This window comes from Ictidomys tridecemlineatus, chromosome 6 (genome assembly GCF_052094955.1).
Source record: "Ictidomys tridecemlineatus isolate mIctTri1 chromosome 6, mIctTri1.hap1, whole genome shotgun sequence".
NCBI classification, from domain to species: Eukaryota; Metazoa; Chordata; class Mammalia; order Rodentia; family Sciuridae; genus Ictidomys; species Ictidomys tridecemlineatus.
The window spans coordinates 123,761,787-123,778,713 of record NC_135482.1 but is presented as its reverse complement, the minus strand read 5'-3'; the positions used below and the strand labels follow the sequence as shown (position 1 = coordinate 123,778,713).

The 16,927-nt window shown below is 35.8% G+C and overlaps 1 protein-coding gene across 8 annotated transcripts in view; it reads right to left on the bottom strand.

Annotated features, from left to right (window-relative positions):
- The window catches only part of Cpap (centrosome assembly and centriole elongation protein), a 52,148-nt gene that overhangs the window by 17,215 nt on the left and 18,006 nt on the right, over positions 1 to 16,927 (bottom strand). For 6 of the 8 annotated variants that reach the window (XM_078015736.1, XM_078015740.1, XM_078015741.1 and 3 more), the window contains 3 exons: positions 15,894 to 16,026; positions 11,997 to 12,032; positions 9,690 to 9,855 (listed from right to left, as the gene is read on the bottom strand). In XM_078015736.1, the coding sequence (XP_077871862.1) occupies positions 9,690 to 9,855; positions 11,997 to 12,032; positions 15,894 to 16,026 (335 nt within the window). The remainder of the gene's footprint in view (positions 1 to 9,689; positions 9,856 to 11,996; positions 12,033 to 15,893; positions 16,027 to 16,927) is intronic. The other 2 variants (XM_040281353.2, XM_040281354.2) reach the window with 1 other exon arrangement.

The following is a 16,927-nucleotide window of genomic DNA, read 5'->3' as shown; positions in this document are numbered from 1 at the left end:
CAAGGATAGGGATTGAAGTATTTCATTCACTACTATGTTCCTGATATGTGACTGCTACACAATGGGTACTCAATAACCAAGTGTTGAATGAGCAAATAGAAGAATGATATATGTACAAGGTTACTTAGTATAGTACTTCTTTAAATAGAAAAGGAACAAAAATAACATAAAAGTTCAGTAACATAAGTCATGGCACTTACATTGCAATTCTACACAATGGTAAAATAAAGATGATGCTCTTTTGAATACAGAAAGATGTCAATATTCTACCATTAATATAAAAGAAAAAAAACCAGGGGCAACAGTCATCATTGATATTAAGGCTGTTAGGTATGATAAAGGCATGTAATTATATTTTTTTAAAAGGGTCTTTTCTCAGAGATACATACTTGAGTATTCACAGATGAAATGACTGAATGGGGAATTCACTTTAAATATTACACATTAAAAAACAAAAAAAGAATGGAGAAGGGTGAGAGGGATAAAATATGTACTATTTGAAATTTTCTACAATAAAAAATGTTATAAAGAGGCATATTCAAAAAACAAAACAAATAATCCAATTAATAAGGGCAAAGGAACTGAACAGGTACTTCAAAGAAGAAGAAATACAAATGGTTAATAAATACATGAAGAAAAAAAGTTCAACATCACTAGCAATTAGAGGATTGAAAATTAAAACTACACTGAGATTTCATCTCACTCCAGTCAGAATGGCAATTATCAAGTATATAAGCAACAAAAAATGTTGGCAAGGATGTGGGGGAAAAGGTACACTCACTCACACATTGCTGGGGGGACTGCAAACTAGTACAACCACTCTTGAAAGCACTATGGAGATTTCTCAGAAAAATTGGAATGAAAACACCCTTTGACCCAGTTATCCCACTTCTCAGCATATACCCAAAGGCTTAAAATCAGTATGCTATAGTGACATGGCCACATCAATGTTCATAGCTCAATTCACAATAGCTAAGCTATGGAACCAACCTAGGTTCCCTTCAACAGATGAATGGATAAAGAAAATGTGGTACATATGCACAGTGAATATTACTCAGCCATAAAGAACAAAAAAATATGGCATTTGCCAGTAAATGGATGGAACTGGAGACTATCATGCTAAGTGAAATAAGACAATCCCAAAAAACCAAAGGCTGAATGATGTCTCTAATAGGTGGATGCTGAGTCTCGATGGAGGTGCATGGGTGGGTGGTGGTAGTGGAGATTCTTCAGATTGGACAGAAAGGAATGGGAGGAAGGGAGGGGAGTGGGAATGGGAAAGACGGTAGAATGAAGTGGACATAACTTTCCTATATTCACATATGAATACACAGCCAGTGTAACTCCATATTATGCACAACTACAAGAATGGGAAGTTATATTCTGTGTATATGTCAAAATACATTCTACTTGGGCTGGGGTTATGGCTCAGCAGTAGAGTGTCTGCCTACCATGTGCAAGCCCCTGGATTCAATCCTCAGCACCTCATAACAATAAAATAAATAAAATAAAAGGTATTGTCCAACTACAATTAAAAAATAGATATTTTTAAAAAACACATTCTACTGTTATATATAACTAAAAAGAATAAAAAAGAGGTGTATCAGGTGGCTAAGGCCAAAATAAGAGAGAAAGATTTCACTATACATCTTTTTGTATCTACTGAATGGGATTTGTTTATATTATCTTTTAAAATAAAAAATTTTACTAGCATGTCAAAACCTAATAAACCAAGTATTAATCAAAACATATTAGCAACTGTTTTTCCCTACAAAAATAAACTAATAGAATTAAAGACCCTGAACACCATTGTATGCAGTAACTAAAGCTGTAGGTGTACAGAGATTAATCAAGGATGCCACACAACATTAGAAAGAAAAGAAAGAAAAAAACTCAAAACTACTAGTGTTTAGGAGCTGGAGCTGGGGCTCAGTGGTAGAGTGCTTGCCAGGCACGCATGAGGCACTGGGTTCGATCCTCAGCACTACATAAAAAATAAAGGTATAGTGTCCCCCTACAACTAAAATAAAATATATATATTTATTTTTTTTTTAATAAAATCTACTAGTGTTTAAAATAAGGAGCCAGGGCTGGAGTTGTGGCTCAATGGTAGAACGCTTGCCTAGCATGCATTAGGCACTGGGTTGGACTCCCAGTACTATATAAAAAAACTAATTAGGAGGCAGAGCCCACCTGCCCACCCCACACTCACAGCCGGGGAGGCAGAGCCACCCCTTTACTACATGGAGAGTCAACCCGCGCTGGGGTTCTTTATTCACCAAAGCGTGGCTCCATGGCCCAATATCAGGAAACATACAGGCTTGAGGTTGCCACTGCCACAAAACTAGCATATGGCCACTTCTACCAAGAACCAACAATAAAGACCTCGTAAGATGTCATCAAGGCCCCTGTGGCCGGGCTGCACCAAAGGTTTCTCTACTAGGGGTGCAGACAGTTATCCTGTTGCTGAGGTAACAGAGAGTCTTGCATGGGGTTGCCTATCTCTTGTTTCTCCTACTAACAGCCAACTTCCTTTGATTATCCTCTCACTAGTCATATAATCTATACATCCATATTCTCACATCCTACCTCATAAACATCTCAGCCAGCCCCCCAGACCTCCCCTTCCACCATCAGAAACTGTAAACCATTATACACAAACCTATTAATTATATGGCTGAAGATAACCAAACTCATCATTTCTGTTTATAGTGAAAAATTGTAAATGTAAAAAGAGAAGCTGATATATGGCTGCACATTGGGTATACTGAATGCTAAAATATTGACCTCTCCCTTAAAAGTGAAGTATTGATAACCTGTAGGCACACTATAAGACAATAGGGCAGAAGCTGTAATACCTCAGATCTATACTGCAAGAGAGGAAGGCACACAGAAATAACATGGGAGGAAATAACAAGGGAGGAAAGTGTCCAAAACAAACCAAGATACTACAACAATAGAGTCCATAGATAAGAAGTATCAGAGGAGGAGTTCAGAATATACATAACTAAAATGATTTGGGAATTAAAAAATGACCTAAGTGAGCAGACAACAGGCAAAAATCAGTTACTCTAACAAAGAAATAGGAGAGCAAATACAGGTAACCATTGATCACACCAACAAAGAGATAAGAAAGCAAATAGGTTGCAAGAGATTACTTCAAGAAAAAGAGATACTGAAAAAAAAGAAAAACAGAAATCCTTGAAATGAAAGAAACAATAAGCCAATTTAAAAACTCAATAGATAGCATCACCAACAGACTAGACCACTTGGAAGACAGAACCTTAGACAATGAAGACAAAATACACAATCTTGAAAATAAAGTTGACCTCACAGTGAAGATGGTAAAAAACCACGAACAGAACATCTAAGAATTATAGGATACCATCAAAAGACCAAATTTAAGATTTATTGGGATAGAGGAAAATTCAAAGATTCAAACCAAAGGAATGCACAATATCTTCAATGAAATAATATCAGAAAATTTCCCAAGCATGAAGAATGAATTGGAAAATCAAATAAGAGGACACCAAATGTACAAAATCACAACAGCTCTACAAACAAGACACATTATAATGAAAATGCCTAGCATACAGAATAAGGAAGGGAAACCAATTTGAATCTCAGGTTTTTCAACCCAGACTCTCAAAGCTAGGAGATCCTGGAACAATATATACCAAAGCTCTAAAAGATAATGGATGCCAACCAAGAATCTCATATCCAGCAAAATTAAGTTTCAAATTTGACGATGAAATAAAAACCTTCCATGATAAGCAAAAGCTAAAAGAATTTACAGCAAGAGGGCTGAGGTTCTGGCTCAGTGGTAGAGCACTTGCCTGGCATGTGTGAGGCACTGGGTCCTATCCTCAGCACCACATAAATATAAATAAATAAAATAAATGTCTATCAACAACTTAAAAAAAAAGAATTTACAGTAAGAAAGCCTGCACTACAAAACATTCTTGGCAAAATATTCCACGAGGAGGAAATGAAAAACAACAATAAAAATCTGCAAAGGGAAGAACTACAATAAAAGAAAAGCCAAAGCAGAAACCATGTCAAGCTAAATACCAAAAATAAACAAAAATGACCGTTAATACAAATCATATCTCAATAATAATCCTAAATGTTAATGGCTTAAACTCACCATCAAAAGACACAGGCTGGTAGATTAGATTAAAAAAACCCACAATATGCTGCTTTCAAGAGACTCATAGAAAAAGATGCCCACAGACTGAAGGTGAAAGGTTGGGATAAAATATACCATTCACATGTCCTACATAAGCAAGCAGGGGGTTCCATCCTCAGGTCAAATAAACTAGACTTCAAGCCAAAGTTAATCAAAAGGGATAAAGATAGACATTTCATACTGCTTAAGGAACCATACATCAACAAGCATAACAAACAATGGAGCATCTATGTTCATCAATCAAACTCTTCTCAAGTTCAAGAGTCAAATAGATCACAACACGATAATTCTGGGTAACTTTAACACACCTCTTTCACCACTAGATAGATCTACCAAACAAAAGCTAAACAAAGAAACTATAGAACTCAATAATATAATCAATAACTTATACTTAACCGACATATATAGAGTACATTATCCACCAACGAACAAATACACTTTCTTCTCAGCAGCACAAGGATCCTTCTCTAAAACAGACCACATGTTATGCCACAAAGCAAATCTTAGTAAATACAGAAAAGTAGAGATATCACCCTGCATTCTATCAGACCACAATGGAATAAAATTAGAAATCAACGATAAAATAAAAAATAAAAGCTTTTCCAACACCTGGAGACTAAATAATACACTATTGAATGAACAATGTGTTGCAAAAGATATCAAGGAAGAGATTAAAAAATTCTTAGAAGGGCTGGGGATGTGGCTCAAGAGGTTGCGCGCTCGCCTGGCATGCGTGCGGCCCGGGTTCGATCCTCAGCACCACATACAAAGATGTTGTGTCCACTGAAAACTAAAAAATAAACAATAAAATTTAAAAAAAAATTCTTAGAAGTAAATGAGAACATCGATACAACATCAAAATCTCTGGGATACTATGAAGGCAGTTCTAAAGTTCATTGCATGGAGTTCATTCCATCAAAAAAGAAAAAGTCAATAAATAAATGACCTAACAATACATCTCAAAACCCTAGAAAGAGAAGAACAAATCAACCCCAAAAGCAGTAAAAGACAGGAAACTGCCTAAAATTAGAGCTGATATCAATGAAATTGAACCAAAAGAAACAATTGAAAAATTTGACAAAACAAAAAGTTGGTTCTTTGAAAAAACAAATAAAATTGATAAACCATTAGCCATGCTAATAAAGAGAAAGAGAGAGAAAACTCAAATTACTACCATGAGTGACAAAAATGAAAATATTACAATGGACACTACAGAAATATAAATGATAATTACAAATTATTTTGAAAATTTGTATTCCAATAAAATAAAAAATATCAAAGACATTGACAAATTTCTAGAGGCATATGATATGCCCAAAATAAATCAGGATGATATACACAATTTAAACAGATCAATTTCAAGCAAGGAAATAGAAGACACCATCAGAAATCTACCAACCAAGAAAAGCCCAGGACCAGATGGATATACAACTGAGTTCTACAAGACTTTCAAAGAAGAACTAACACCAATACTTCTCAAACTATTTCATGAAATAGAAAAAGAGGGAACATGTCCAAACACATTCTATGAGGTCAATATCACCCTGACTCCAGAACAAAAGACACTTCAAAGAAAGAAAACTTCAGACCAATATCTCTAATAGATGCAAAAATTCTCAATAAAATTCTAGCAAATCAAATACAAAAAAAAATATCAAAAAGATAGTATATCATGATCAAGTAGGGTTCATTCCAGGAATGCAAGGTTGATTCAACATATAGAAATCAAAAATGTAATTCATCACATCAATAAACTCAGAGATAAAAATTCTATGATCATCTCAATAGGTGCAGAGAAAGCATTTGATAAAATAAGCACCCCTTCACGTTCCAAACACTTGAAAAACTAGGGATAACAGGAACATACCTCAACATGTGAAGGCTCTCTATGCTAAGCCCCAGGCCAACATCATTCTAAAAGCAGAAAAATTGAAAGCATTCCCTCTAAAAACTGGAACAAGATGGATGCCCTCTGTCACCACTTCTATTTAACAGAGTAATCAGACAGATGAAAGAAATTAAAGGGATACAGATAGGAAAAGAAGAACTCAAATTAACACTATTTGCAGACGATATGATTCTATACCTAGAAGACCCAAAACATTCCACCAGAAATCTCCTAGAACTAATAAAGGAATTCAGCAAAGTAGTTGGATATAAAATCAACACCCATAAATCAAAGGCATTTCTGTACATCAGTGATAAATCCACTGAAAGCAAAACTAGAAACCAGGAAAACCACCCCATTTACAATAGCCTCAAAAAAAAAAAAAAACACTTGGGGATAAATTTAACAAAAGAGGTGAAAGACCTCTACAATGAAAACTACAACACGCTAAAGAAAGAAATTAAAGAAGACCTTAGAATATGAAAAGATTTACCTTGTTCTTGGGTAGGCAGAATTAATATTGTCAAAATGACCATACTACCAAAAGCACTATACAGATTCAATGCAATTCCAATCAAAATCTCAGTGTCATTCCTTATACAAATGGAGAAAGCAATCATGAAATTCATCTGGAAAAATAAGAGACCCAGAATAGCCAAAGAAATCCTTAGCAAGAATAATGAAGCTGGCATTATTATTACTATTCCAGACCTAAAATTATACTGGCATTACTATTCCAGACCTAAAACTATACTACAGAGCAACAGTAACTAAAACAGCATGGTACTAGCATCAAAATACACCTGTAGACCATTGGTACCGAATAGAGGAAACAGAGTCTAACCCACATAACTTCAGTTATATTAGACAAAGGCACCAAAAACATACATTGGAGAAAAGATAGCCTCTTCAACAAATGGTGCTGGGAAAACTAGAAATCCATGAAATTAAACCTCTACCTCTCACCATGCACAAAACTCAACTCAAAGTCAATCAAGGACCTAAGAATTAAACCAGAGACCTTGCACCTAATGGAAGAAAAAGTAGGTCCAAATCTCCATCATGTTTCAGGCCCCAACTTTCTTCATAAAACTCCTATAGCACAAGATTAAAACCAATTGGGATGGGGGCTCCTTCTCAACAAAAGAAACAATCAGTGAGGTGAATAGAGAACCTATAGAATGGGAGCAAATCTTTACCACATGCACATCAGATAGAGCACTAATCTCTAAGATATATAAATTACTCAAAAACCTTAACACCAAAAAAAACAAATAATCCAATCAATAAATGGGCCAAGGAAAAATTTCTAAGAGGATATATAATCAATCGACAAACATGAAAAATTGTTCAACATCTCTAGCAATTAGAGAAATACAAATCAAAACTACTCTAAGATTTCATCTCACTCTAGTCAGAATGGCAGCTATTATGCATACAAACAACAGGGCTGGGGTGGTGGCTCAGTGGTAGAGCACTTGCCTATGTGTGAGACACCGGGTTCGATCCTCAGCAACACGTATCAATAAATAAAATAAAGATCCATTGACAACTAAAAAGATTTTTTAAAAAAAGAATACGAACAACAATAAGTGTTGGCGAGGATATGGAGAAAAAAAAGCACACTCATATATTCCTGGAGGAACTGCAAAATTGGTACAGCCAATCTGGAAAGCAGTATGGAGATTCCTTGGAAATCTGGGAATGGAACCACCATTTGACCCAGTTACCCCACTCCTGGGTACATACCCAAAGGACTTAAAAACAGCATACTACAGGGACACAGCCATATCAATGTTTACAGCAGCACAATTCACAATAGCTAAATTATGGAACCAACCTAGACACTCTTCAGTAAATGAATGGACAGGGAAATGAATAGGTACACAATGGAACATTACTCAGCATTAAAAGAGAATAAAATCATGCCATTTGCAGGTAAATGGATGTAGTTGGAGAATGCAATGCTAAGTGAAGCAAGCCAATCCTAAAAAACCAAAAGCTGAATGTTTTCTTTGATATGAGGATACAGACACATAATGGCGATTGGTGGGGAGCATCGGAGGAATGGAGGAACTTTAGATAGGGCAAAGGGGAGGGAGGGGAAAGGAGGGGGCAAAGGGGTAGGAATGATGGGGGAATGAGCTAGACATCATTACCCTAAGAGTACATAAATAAGACACAAATGTTGTGAAAATATTCTGTGTACAATCAGTGTCTTGAAAAATTGTGCTCTATAATATGAAATGATTTGCATTCTGCCAACATGTATAACAAATCAGAAGAAAGAAAGGAAGGAAGGAAGGAAGGAAGGAAGGAAGGAAGGAAGGAAGGAAGGAAGGAAGGAAGGAAGGAAAGAAAGAAGTTTCATTATTTAAAAAAAAATAATAAAATAAGGAGCCAGTTGCAGTGGCACACACCTGTATTCCCAGCAACTTGGAGGCTGAGGTAAGAGAATCACAAGTTTGCGGCCAGCTTCAGTAATTTATTAAGGCCCTATGCAACTTAACAAAAACCTGTCTCAAATAAAAAATAGAAAAAAAAGGGGCTGGAGACTAAAGTGCCCTGGGCTTAATCCCCAGTATCACAAAAGTAGAGTTTCCAGCTTACGTGACATATAATGAATGGTTAGCCATGTCAATTTATTATTATTATTTTTTTTTGGCTAAATTTTAACTTCAAATCCAATATATCAATTTTTGTTCTTTTATAGTTTGTTTGTGTTTTTTCCTAGAAATCTTTGCATATGCCAATGTCAAAAATATATTCACCCATTTGTTTCTAGGTTTATAATTTTTTTTCTTTCTTTCTTTCTTTTTTGATTGAACTCAGGGACACTTGACCATGAGCCACATACTCAGCCCTATTTTATTTATAGACAGGGTCTCACTGAGTTGCTTAGCACCTCAGTTTCACTGAGGTTGGCTATGAACTCAAGATCCTCCTACCTCAGCCTCTCAAGCCACTGGGATTACAGGCATGTGCTACCACACTGGCTAGGTTTATAATTTTAATAAGAAATGCAATCATTCTTTTTAACTGCTACATTCCTCTCATCATATCTATTTCTAACTCTGAAATAAAAGGACTGATAATTTGTCCTATTAGTTTATAAATTTTAGAATTACACACCAAGTCAGTATATAAACATCAAGTCATTATACATATACAAAACTATGCTCTGTAGTGGATTTAAAAAACCTAACACAACATTGTGCTGATCTGTGGTCTTTTTGGAGAAGCCTTATGGTATTATCTTTATTAGTAAGAAAAGAACAAATATACTTTTTAAAAAAAAATTTGTAATTGTAGATGGACAGAAAGCCTTTGTTTATTTTTATATGGTGCTAAGGATCGACTGAACCCAGTGCCTCACAGATGCTAGGCAAGTGCTCTGCCACTGGGCTAAAGCTCCAGCCTTGATATAATGTACTTTTTAAAAGTCAAACTACAAAAGATGTTCCTGATTCGATATCTCAGAAATTATTTACTGAATGAGTAAATAATGAATTGATACTCAATTTCTCTTTCACATATCAAATAACTCTAGAGAGACTCTTACAAGATTTACAAGTCTTTAATTTACAAGTATAAACTAAAGAACTGACACACCTGGATTTCTTCACGTTCCTTTTTATCTGGAAAAGTTCTTGCAGCTGTAGTATACTTTTCAAAAACTTTACGCTCCTTTTGTAGTTTCCTCATTTCCTCCTTTTTAAACTCTTCTATTCGAGCCAATTCTTTTGCTTTCTGTTGCTCAAAGTCTGCAATTTCTTTCCTAAAATGACCAAACCATGTTATCATCTCAGAGGACCATCACAATATAGTAATTCATATCTAGCACCAAATGGAACCTGGTGCCAACCTAGGAAGTGCTGGTTCTAACGAGTCCATCTTCAATGCATAGGCCTGAAATATCAGCCAATTCACTCACTCAACCATTTATCCAACAAGCTTCACTGGGTGCTCACTATGAGTCACATATTCTACTAAGAAGTGGGAAACCAGAGTGAAAACAATAAAAATCCTTAAGTTTCTTGAAGGATTGGAAACACAGAAAATAATAAGATAAATCAACTATTGGAAGAATTAAGGGAAAAAAATAAAGAGGTCAGGAAATATGAGGATGAGAAGTTGATATTTTGGATGGGAGCACATCTTGTTGCAAAAATATATGAAGTAAAACCTAAAGAAGTGAGAGAACAAGCTATGAGGATATCTGAACAGAACAGTACAGGGAGTGGGAGGAAATATCATGGGCTTACTTTTTAATTTTTTTTAGATGTTGATGAACATTTATTTTATTCATTTATTTATATGCAGTGCTGAGGATCAAACCCAGTGTCTCACACATGCTAGGCAATCGCTCTACCTCTGAGTTACAACCCCAGCCCTGGCTTATTTTTTATAAATGATCAATCTGACATACTTCCACCTCTCCCAGTAGAGAGATTTGACTAGACAAGACAATATGAGATATAGGTTACAGATCTCAGTTGAGACATGGTTGGATCAGATGATATTTAAAGCCTGAGGACTAGACGAACACAATAGAAGAGTAGAGAGAAAAGATAAAAAGATATTCACATTTGGCTCGGAGTGAAGCTTAGCAGTATATACTTAGCACCAATTCCCAGCATACACACACACAAAAAAAAAAAATTACATTTGACTGAATGTTCAGAATTTCTACAACATACAGAGGCAAAAATTAAGGGAAGACAAAAAAAACAAAGGACAAATGTTTTCTCTGATATGTGATGCTAAATCACACTGGGGGCAGAGGCTAGAGAGGAATAGTTACTTTAGATTAGGTAGAGGGGAATGAAGGGAGAGGAGGAGATAGGGGGATAGGAAGAATAGTAGAATGAATCAGACATCATTACCCTACAATGTATATGACTGCATGACCAGAGTGATTCTACATCATGTACAACCAGAAAAATAAGAAATTATACTCCAGTTATAATGATGTATCAAAGTGTATAAATGCATTCTACTGTCATGTATAACTAATTAGAACAAATAAAAAATAATAATTTTTTTTTTTTAGAGAGAGAATTTTTTAATATTTATTTTTTAGTTATTGGCGGACACAACATCTTTGTTGGTATGTGGTGCTGAGGATCGAACCCAGGCCGCACGCATGCCAGACGAGCGCGCTACGGCTTGAGCCACATCCCCAGCCCAAAAAAATAATAATAAATTAAAGGAAGAATACTTGCAGCACTTTTGACAAACTTTAACATATTTATTAGATTTATATAAAACTTCCTACAATCAGTGCAACAAAACTCCCACTAGAAAAATAAGCAAAGGTTACAAAGAAATTGACAAAATACAACACAAATGACCATAAATATTAAAATATGCTCAAAATTGTCAATAACCAGAGAAATGCAAATTTCAACAGATGAAAGATGATATAATTATGAGGTTGGAAAGATTTTTAAAAGACTGCTTAATACTCAACTATGGTGATGAGGAAAGAGGCCAAGAAGGAGCCTCAGATATGGATTAGGGAAGAGGAAGTTTTTGAAATTCATCATGAGAAAGAATATTCTTTATTTATTATTAATTTTTATCCAAAGTAGTAGGTAATTTATAACAGTTAAGACTGTAAACAAGCTAATTTCCACACAGATTGGTTGAATAAGTTATAGTGGCACCCATACAACAGTCATTTCAAGGATGCAAAAGATTAAACTAATGTGGTAAGAAGTCTATTATGGCTGGGTGTGGTGGCATACACCTATGATCCCAGCAGCTCAGGAGACTGAGGCAGGAGGATCATAAGTTCAAAGCCAGCCTTAGCAACTCAGCAAGGCCTTAAGCAACTCAGTGAGACCCTGTCTCTAAATAAAACATTTTAAAAAAGGTGAGAGAGCTGGGGTTGTGGCTCAGTGGTAAAGAGCTTACCTAGCATGTGAGAGGCACTGGGTTTGATTCTCCATGCTGCATACAAATAAATGAATAAAATAAAAGTCCATCAACATCTAAAAAATATATATATAATTTTTTAAAAAGCTGGAGGGGCGATGTGGCTCAGTGATTAAGCAGCTCTGGGTTCAATGCCCAGTACCACCCCCCCCCAAAAAAAGTCTATTATACAGTTGAATTTAAAAAATTAAAGAACAAAACATATAAATAGAGCCAGGGGCTCAGTATCAAACTGCCTGGGCTGACATTGTGGCTGTCACTTTCTTTCTTTCTTTTTTTTTTTTTTAAAAGAGAGAGGGAGAGAGAGAGAGAGAATTTTTTTTTTAATATTTATTTTTTAGTTATCGGCGGACACAACATCTTTGTTTTGTATGTGGTGCTGAGGATCGAACCCGGGCCGCACGCATGCCAGGCCAGCGCACTACTGCTTGAGCCATATCCCCAGCCCGTGGCTGTCACTTTCTAAAATGGTAAACTTGGATAAATGTCTTAACTTCTCAGTGCCTCAGCTTCCTCATCTATAAAATAGGAAGACTAACGTAATTCCTAAATTACGAGGGCTGGAGTTGTGGATCAGTGGTAGAGCACTTGCCTGGCATGCGTGAGGCCCTGGGTTCAATCCTCAGCACCGCATATAAATAAATAAAGATCCATTTACAACTAAAAAATATAAAAAAAAAAAAAAAAAAAGAACTGAATGTTGCTTAGAACAGACCTTGGACTGGGGAGATAGCTCAGTTGGTAGAGTGCTCGCTTTGCATGCATAAGGCCCTGGGTTCGATCCCCAGCACCACAAAAAAAAAGAACAGAACAGACTTTGGCATGGTGGAAACTGTGAAAAAAAAAAATAGTCTTTATTTTATGATTTAAATGTTCTTTAAATAGAAAAATACAATTTTAAATAAAGTAAAGGGGGCTGGGGTTGTGGTTCAGCAGTAGAGCACTCCCTAGCATGTTCAAGGCCCTGGGTTCAATCCTCAGCACCACATAAAAATAAAATAAAATAAAGATATTGTGTCCAACTACAGATAAAAATATATATTTAAAATAAATAAATAAATAAATAAAGCATTAAAAAGTTATTTGGGGGCCAGGATGGGGGCACATACCTGTAAATCCCAGATCCTGAGGAAGCTGAGGCAGAAGGATCACAAGTTCAAGGCCAGCCTGTACAACTAGACAAAAGCCTGTCTCAAAATTTAAAAAAAAGTTTGGGAGGCCAGGTGCAGTGGTGTACACCTGTAATCCCAGAGATCCAGGAGACTGAGACAGGAGGATCCCAAATTTAAGGATAGCTTCAGCAACTTAACAAGATCCTATCTCAAAATAAAAAATAAAAAGTTCTGGGGATGCCCCTGGGATCAAGCCCCAGGGCAAAAAAAGTTTTAAAAATAGAGGCAACAAAGTACAGCCAGGTGTGGCAGCATGTACCTATAATACCAGCTACTCAGAAAGCTAAGGCAGATTAATGAGTTCAAGAGCAGCCTAGGTAACATAGCAAGACCATATTTCAAAAACAAGAGGGAAGGGGTGGGGCTATGTGGGTGGGAAGGATGGCAAAATAAGATAGACATTATTACTTTATATACATGTATGATTACATTATTGGTGTGACTCAGCACCATGTATAGCCAGAGGAAGGAGAAGCTGTGCTCTATTTGTGTACAATGTGTCAATGCATTCTACTGTCATGTATAACTAATTAGAACAAATTTTGAAAAATAAATAAACAATTATATATTTAAAAAAGCAATTAAGGGGTTAGAATTGTAGCTCTGTGGAAGAGCACTAGCCTTCCATGTGTTAGGGAGGCACTGGGTTCCATCCTCAGCACCACATAAAAATAAAGGTATGGTGTCCATGTACAACTAAAAATATATTTTTTAAAAAGCAATTAAGGCGCTGGGGTTGTGGCTCAGTGGTAGAGTGCTTGCCTAGCACATATGAAGCCCTGCGGTCAATCCTCAGCACCACATAAAAAATAAATGCATACAATAAACCTATAAGAGGCTAATGTTGTGGCTCAGCAGTAGGGCACTCGCCTAACTCGTGTGAGGCACTGGGTTCAATCCTCAGCATCACATAAAAATAAATACAAAAATAAAGGAATTGTGTCCACCTATGACTAAAAAAATTTTTTAATAAAAATAAAAAAATAAACCTATTAAAAAAGTTATCTCATTAAAAAAATCAATTTAAGTACTAAAACATGGGTGAACCTTGAATATCTTATGCTAAGTGAAAGAAACCAGACACAAAAATTTTTGTTTTCTTTTTCAGTGCTTGGGATTGAACACAGGGCCTCATAACATGCTAGACAAGCGCTCTACCATCAAGTCACATCTGCGGCCCTGTACGACTCATTTTGAATGAAATATCCAGAATATGTAAATGAATACTGACAGAAGGCAAATTAATAGTTGCCAGGAAATGGGAGAAGGAAGAAAATGGGAAGCAATTAGTTAATGGGTATGGAGTGTCTTTCTGGAGTAACATATATTTTGAAAATAGAGACAAATGGTGGTTGCATAAAACTGTCAATGCATTAAATGCCACTGAACCATACACTTTAAAATGCTTAATCGAAGCAGTATGAATTTCACCTCAATTAAACATTAACATATTCAGGCTCTGTGACACATGCATGTAATCCTGCAACACAGGAGGCTAAGGCAAGAGGATCTCAAATTCAAAGACAGCCTCAGCAACTTAGGACCTAAGCAATTTAGCGAGACTTTGTCTCAAAATTGAAAAAAAGCGCGGGGGTGGGGGGCAGTTGGAGAGTAGCTCAATGGTAAAGTACCCTTGGGTTTAATCCCCATAACCCCAACTCAAAACAAGAGATATGTACATGTTCAGTTGAGGTTTTGCTGCCCAATAAAAACAGGTCAAATAATGACCTAGGGTAGAAAACTGCATTTGTCATACCACTGACTACAGTGAATAAAGTTGTGGCCTTCCAATACAGTATGGTGAAGCTCTAACCCTATGAGTATGACTTTATTGGAAATAAGGTCTTTGCAGATATAATTAACATATGTGTTAAAATGAAGTCATACTGGAGTAGGGTGGACCACATTATAATGTCCTTATAAGAAGAGAAGAAACACAGAGAGGAAAATGTCATGGGAAGACACTAACACAAAGTAGGAAGATGGCCATGTAACTGTGGGGTAGAAATTAGAATGATGCTGCTGTAAAAGCCAAAGAACACCAAGGATTGCCAGCCATCCCAGAAGCTAGAAGAAACAATATGGCCTGGCAGATGCTTTGATGTTGGACTCTTTAAAATCTTCAAAAACATAAGAAAATAAGTTTCAGTTGTTTTAAACTACCCAGTTATTTATGGACATACCACCCTGAATGCTCCCAATCTCATCTAAATCTAAACTATGCAGTTTTCGGAATTTGTTTCAGCAACCCTAGGAAACTAATACACTAAGCAAGTTACTACTTGAATTCATGGCCCCAAACTGCTTTTCAAATTTCAATTTATGATCTCACCACCACGAGAATATCCCTTTTAACACATCTGACAATGTTGGGTCACTTTATTTAATAAAATAAATCTTATAAAACACAGACTTCACCTCCTTTCCATTTAGATTTCTTTGTTGTTTTTTTTTTTTTGAGAATTTTAATATTTATTTTTTAGTTATTGGCGGACACAACATCTTTGTTTGTATGTGGTGCTGAGGATCAAACCCAGGCCGCACGCATGCCAGGCGAGCGCGCTAACGCTTGAGCCACATCCCCAGCCCTCCATTTAGATTTCTTGAACTGATTTAAAATGTTTCAAATATTTTAGATACAATTGTAAATATATGATTACATCAATGCACATTTTTTTTTCCTCAACTCATAAAGGCAACTTACCTGAGTTTTTCCAAGGCACTTTCTCGTTCAATGCGAAGTTTAGCTAAAGATGTGTTCTCTGCTTTAAATTTTTCTATTTCTGTTTCCAATTCAATAACTTTCTCTCTCAACATCTGGGATCGAGCATTGTCACCTAAAAAACAGGCCATAAATACTGACTTCTACATAAGGCTTAAAGCAGGAAAAAATCGATATAGCTACTAATACTAAAAAACCAAGAATATATAAACCCATGTGCCATTAAAATGCATTTGAAACAAAGCTTGCCTAACTTTCCAAAGAAAATCAGTCTGAATTTAAGAATTAATCTAACTTAAGAATATTGTCTTTAAAAGTATTTGTCTTAAATTATTCCTGAGATCTAAAAAGCTAATCATTCCATTCTAACCCTAACCCTAACCCCACTACTAAAGAAATGCAAATTAAGACACTTTTCCCCTTATCAAATTTGCAACTTATTAAAAAAAAAAGTACTTCTGTTCTTCATTTGAAACAAGCATTTTAATATTTGGTACTACCCTTTCAGAAAATACTTTTGATCTAAATCATAGACTAGAAGGATGAGCAAATTAAAATATATGTCTTTTCGCATTAAAAATACATAGGAACCACACTGGTGCATGCCTGTAAATCCCAGCAGCTTGGGAGCCTGAGGCAGGAGGATCACAAGTTTTTGAAGCCAGCCTGAGCAACTTAGTGAGACTCTGTTTCAAAATAAAAAATAAAAAGGACTGGGGATGTGCCTAACTGGTTAAGCACCCCTGAGTTCAATCCCTGGTACCAAATAAGAAATTAAAAAAAAAAAATAGGAAAAATGACTAGAAGCAAATATCCCAAAATGGCAGAGTAGTTACTCTTGAGAGTATAGTTATGGATATTTTTATTTCTTTTTAACTTTCAAACTTCCTCCAAAAAGTGTTACATTTAAAATGAGAATAATTTTTACAAATAATTTAGCTATAATTTATATTTAAAGAACCAAATGCTCTGCTAGGTATTCATAGGTTATGTGACAATATAATGGAAAGAAAAGT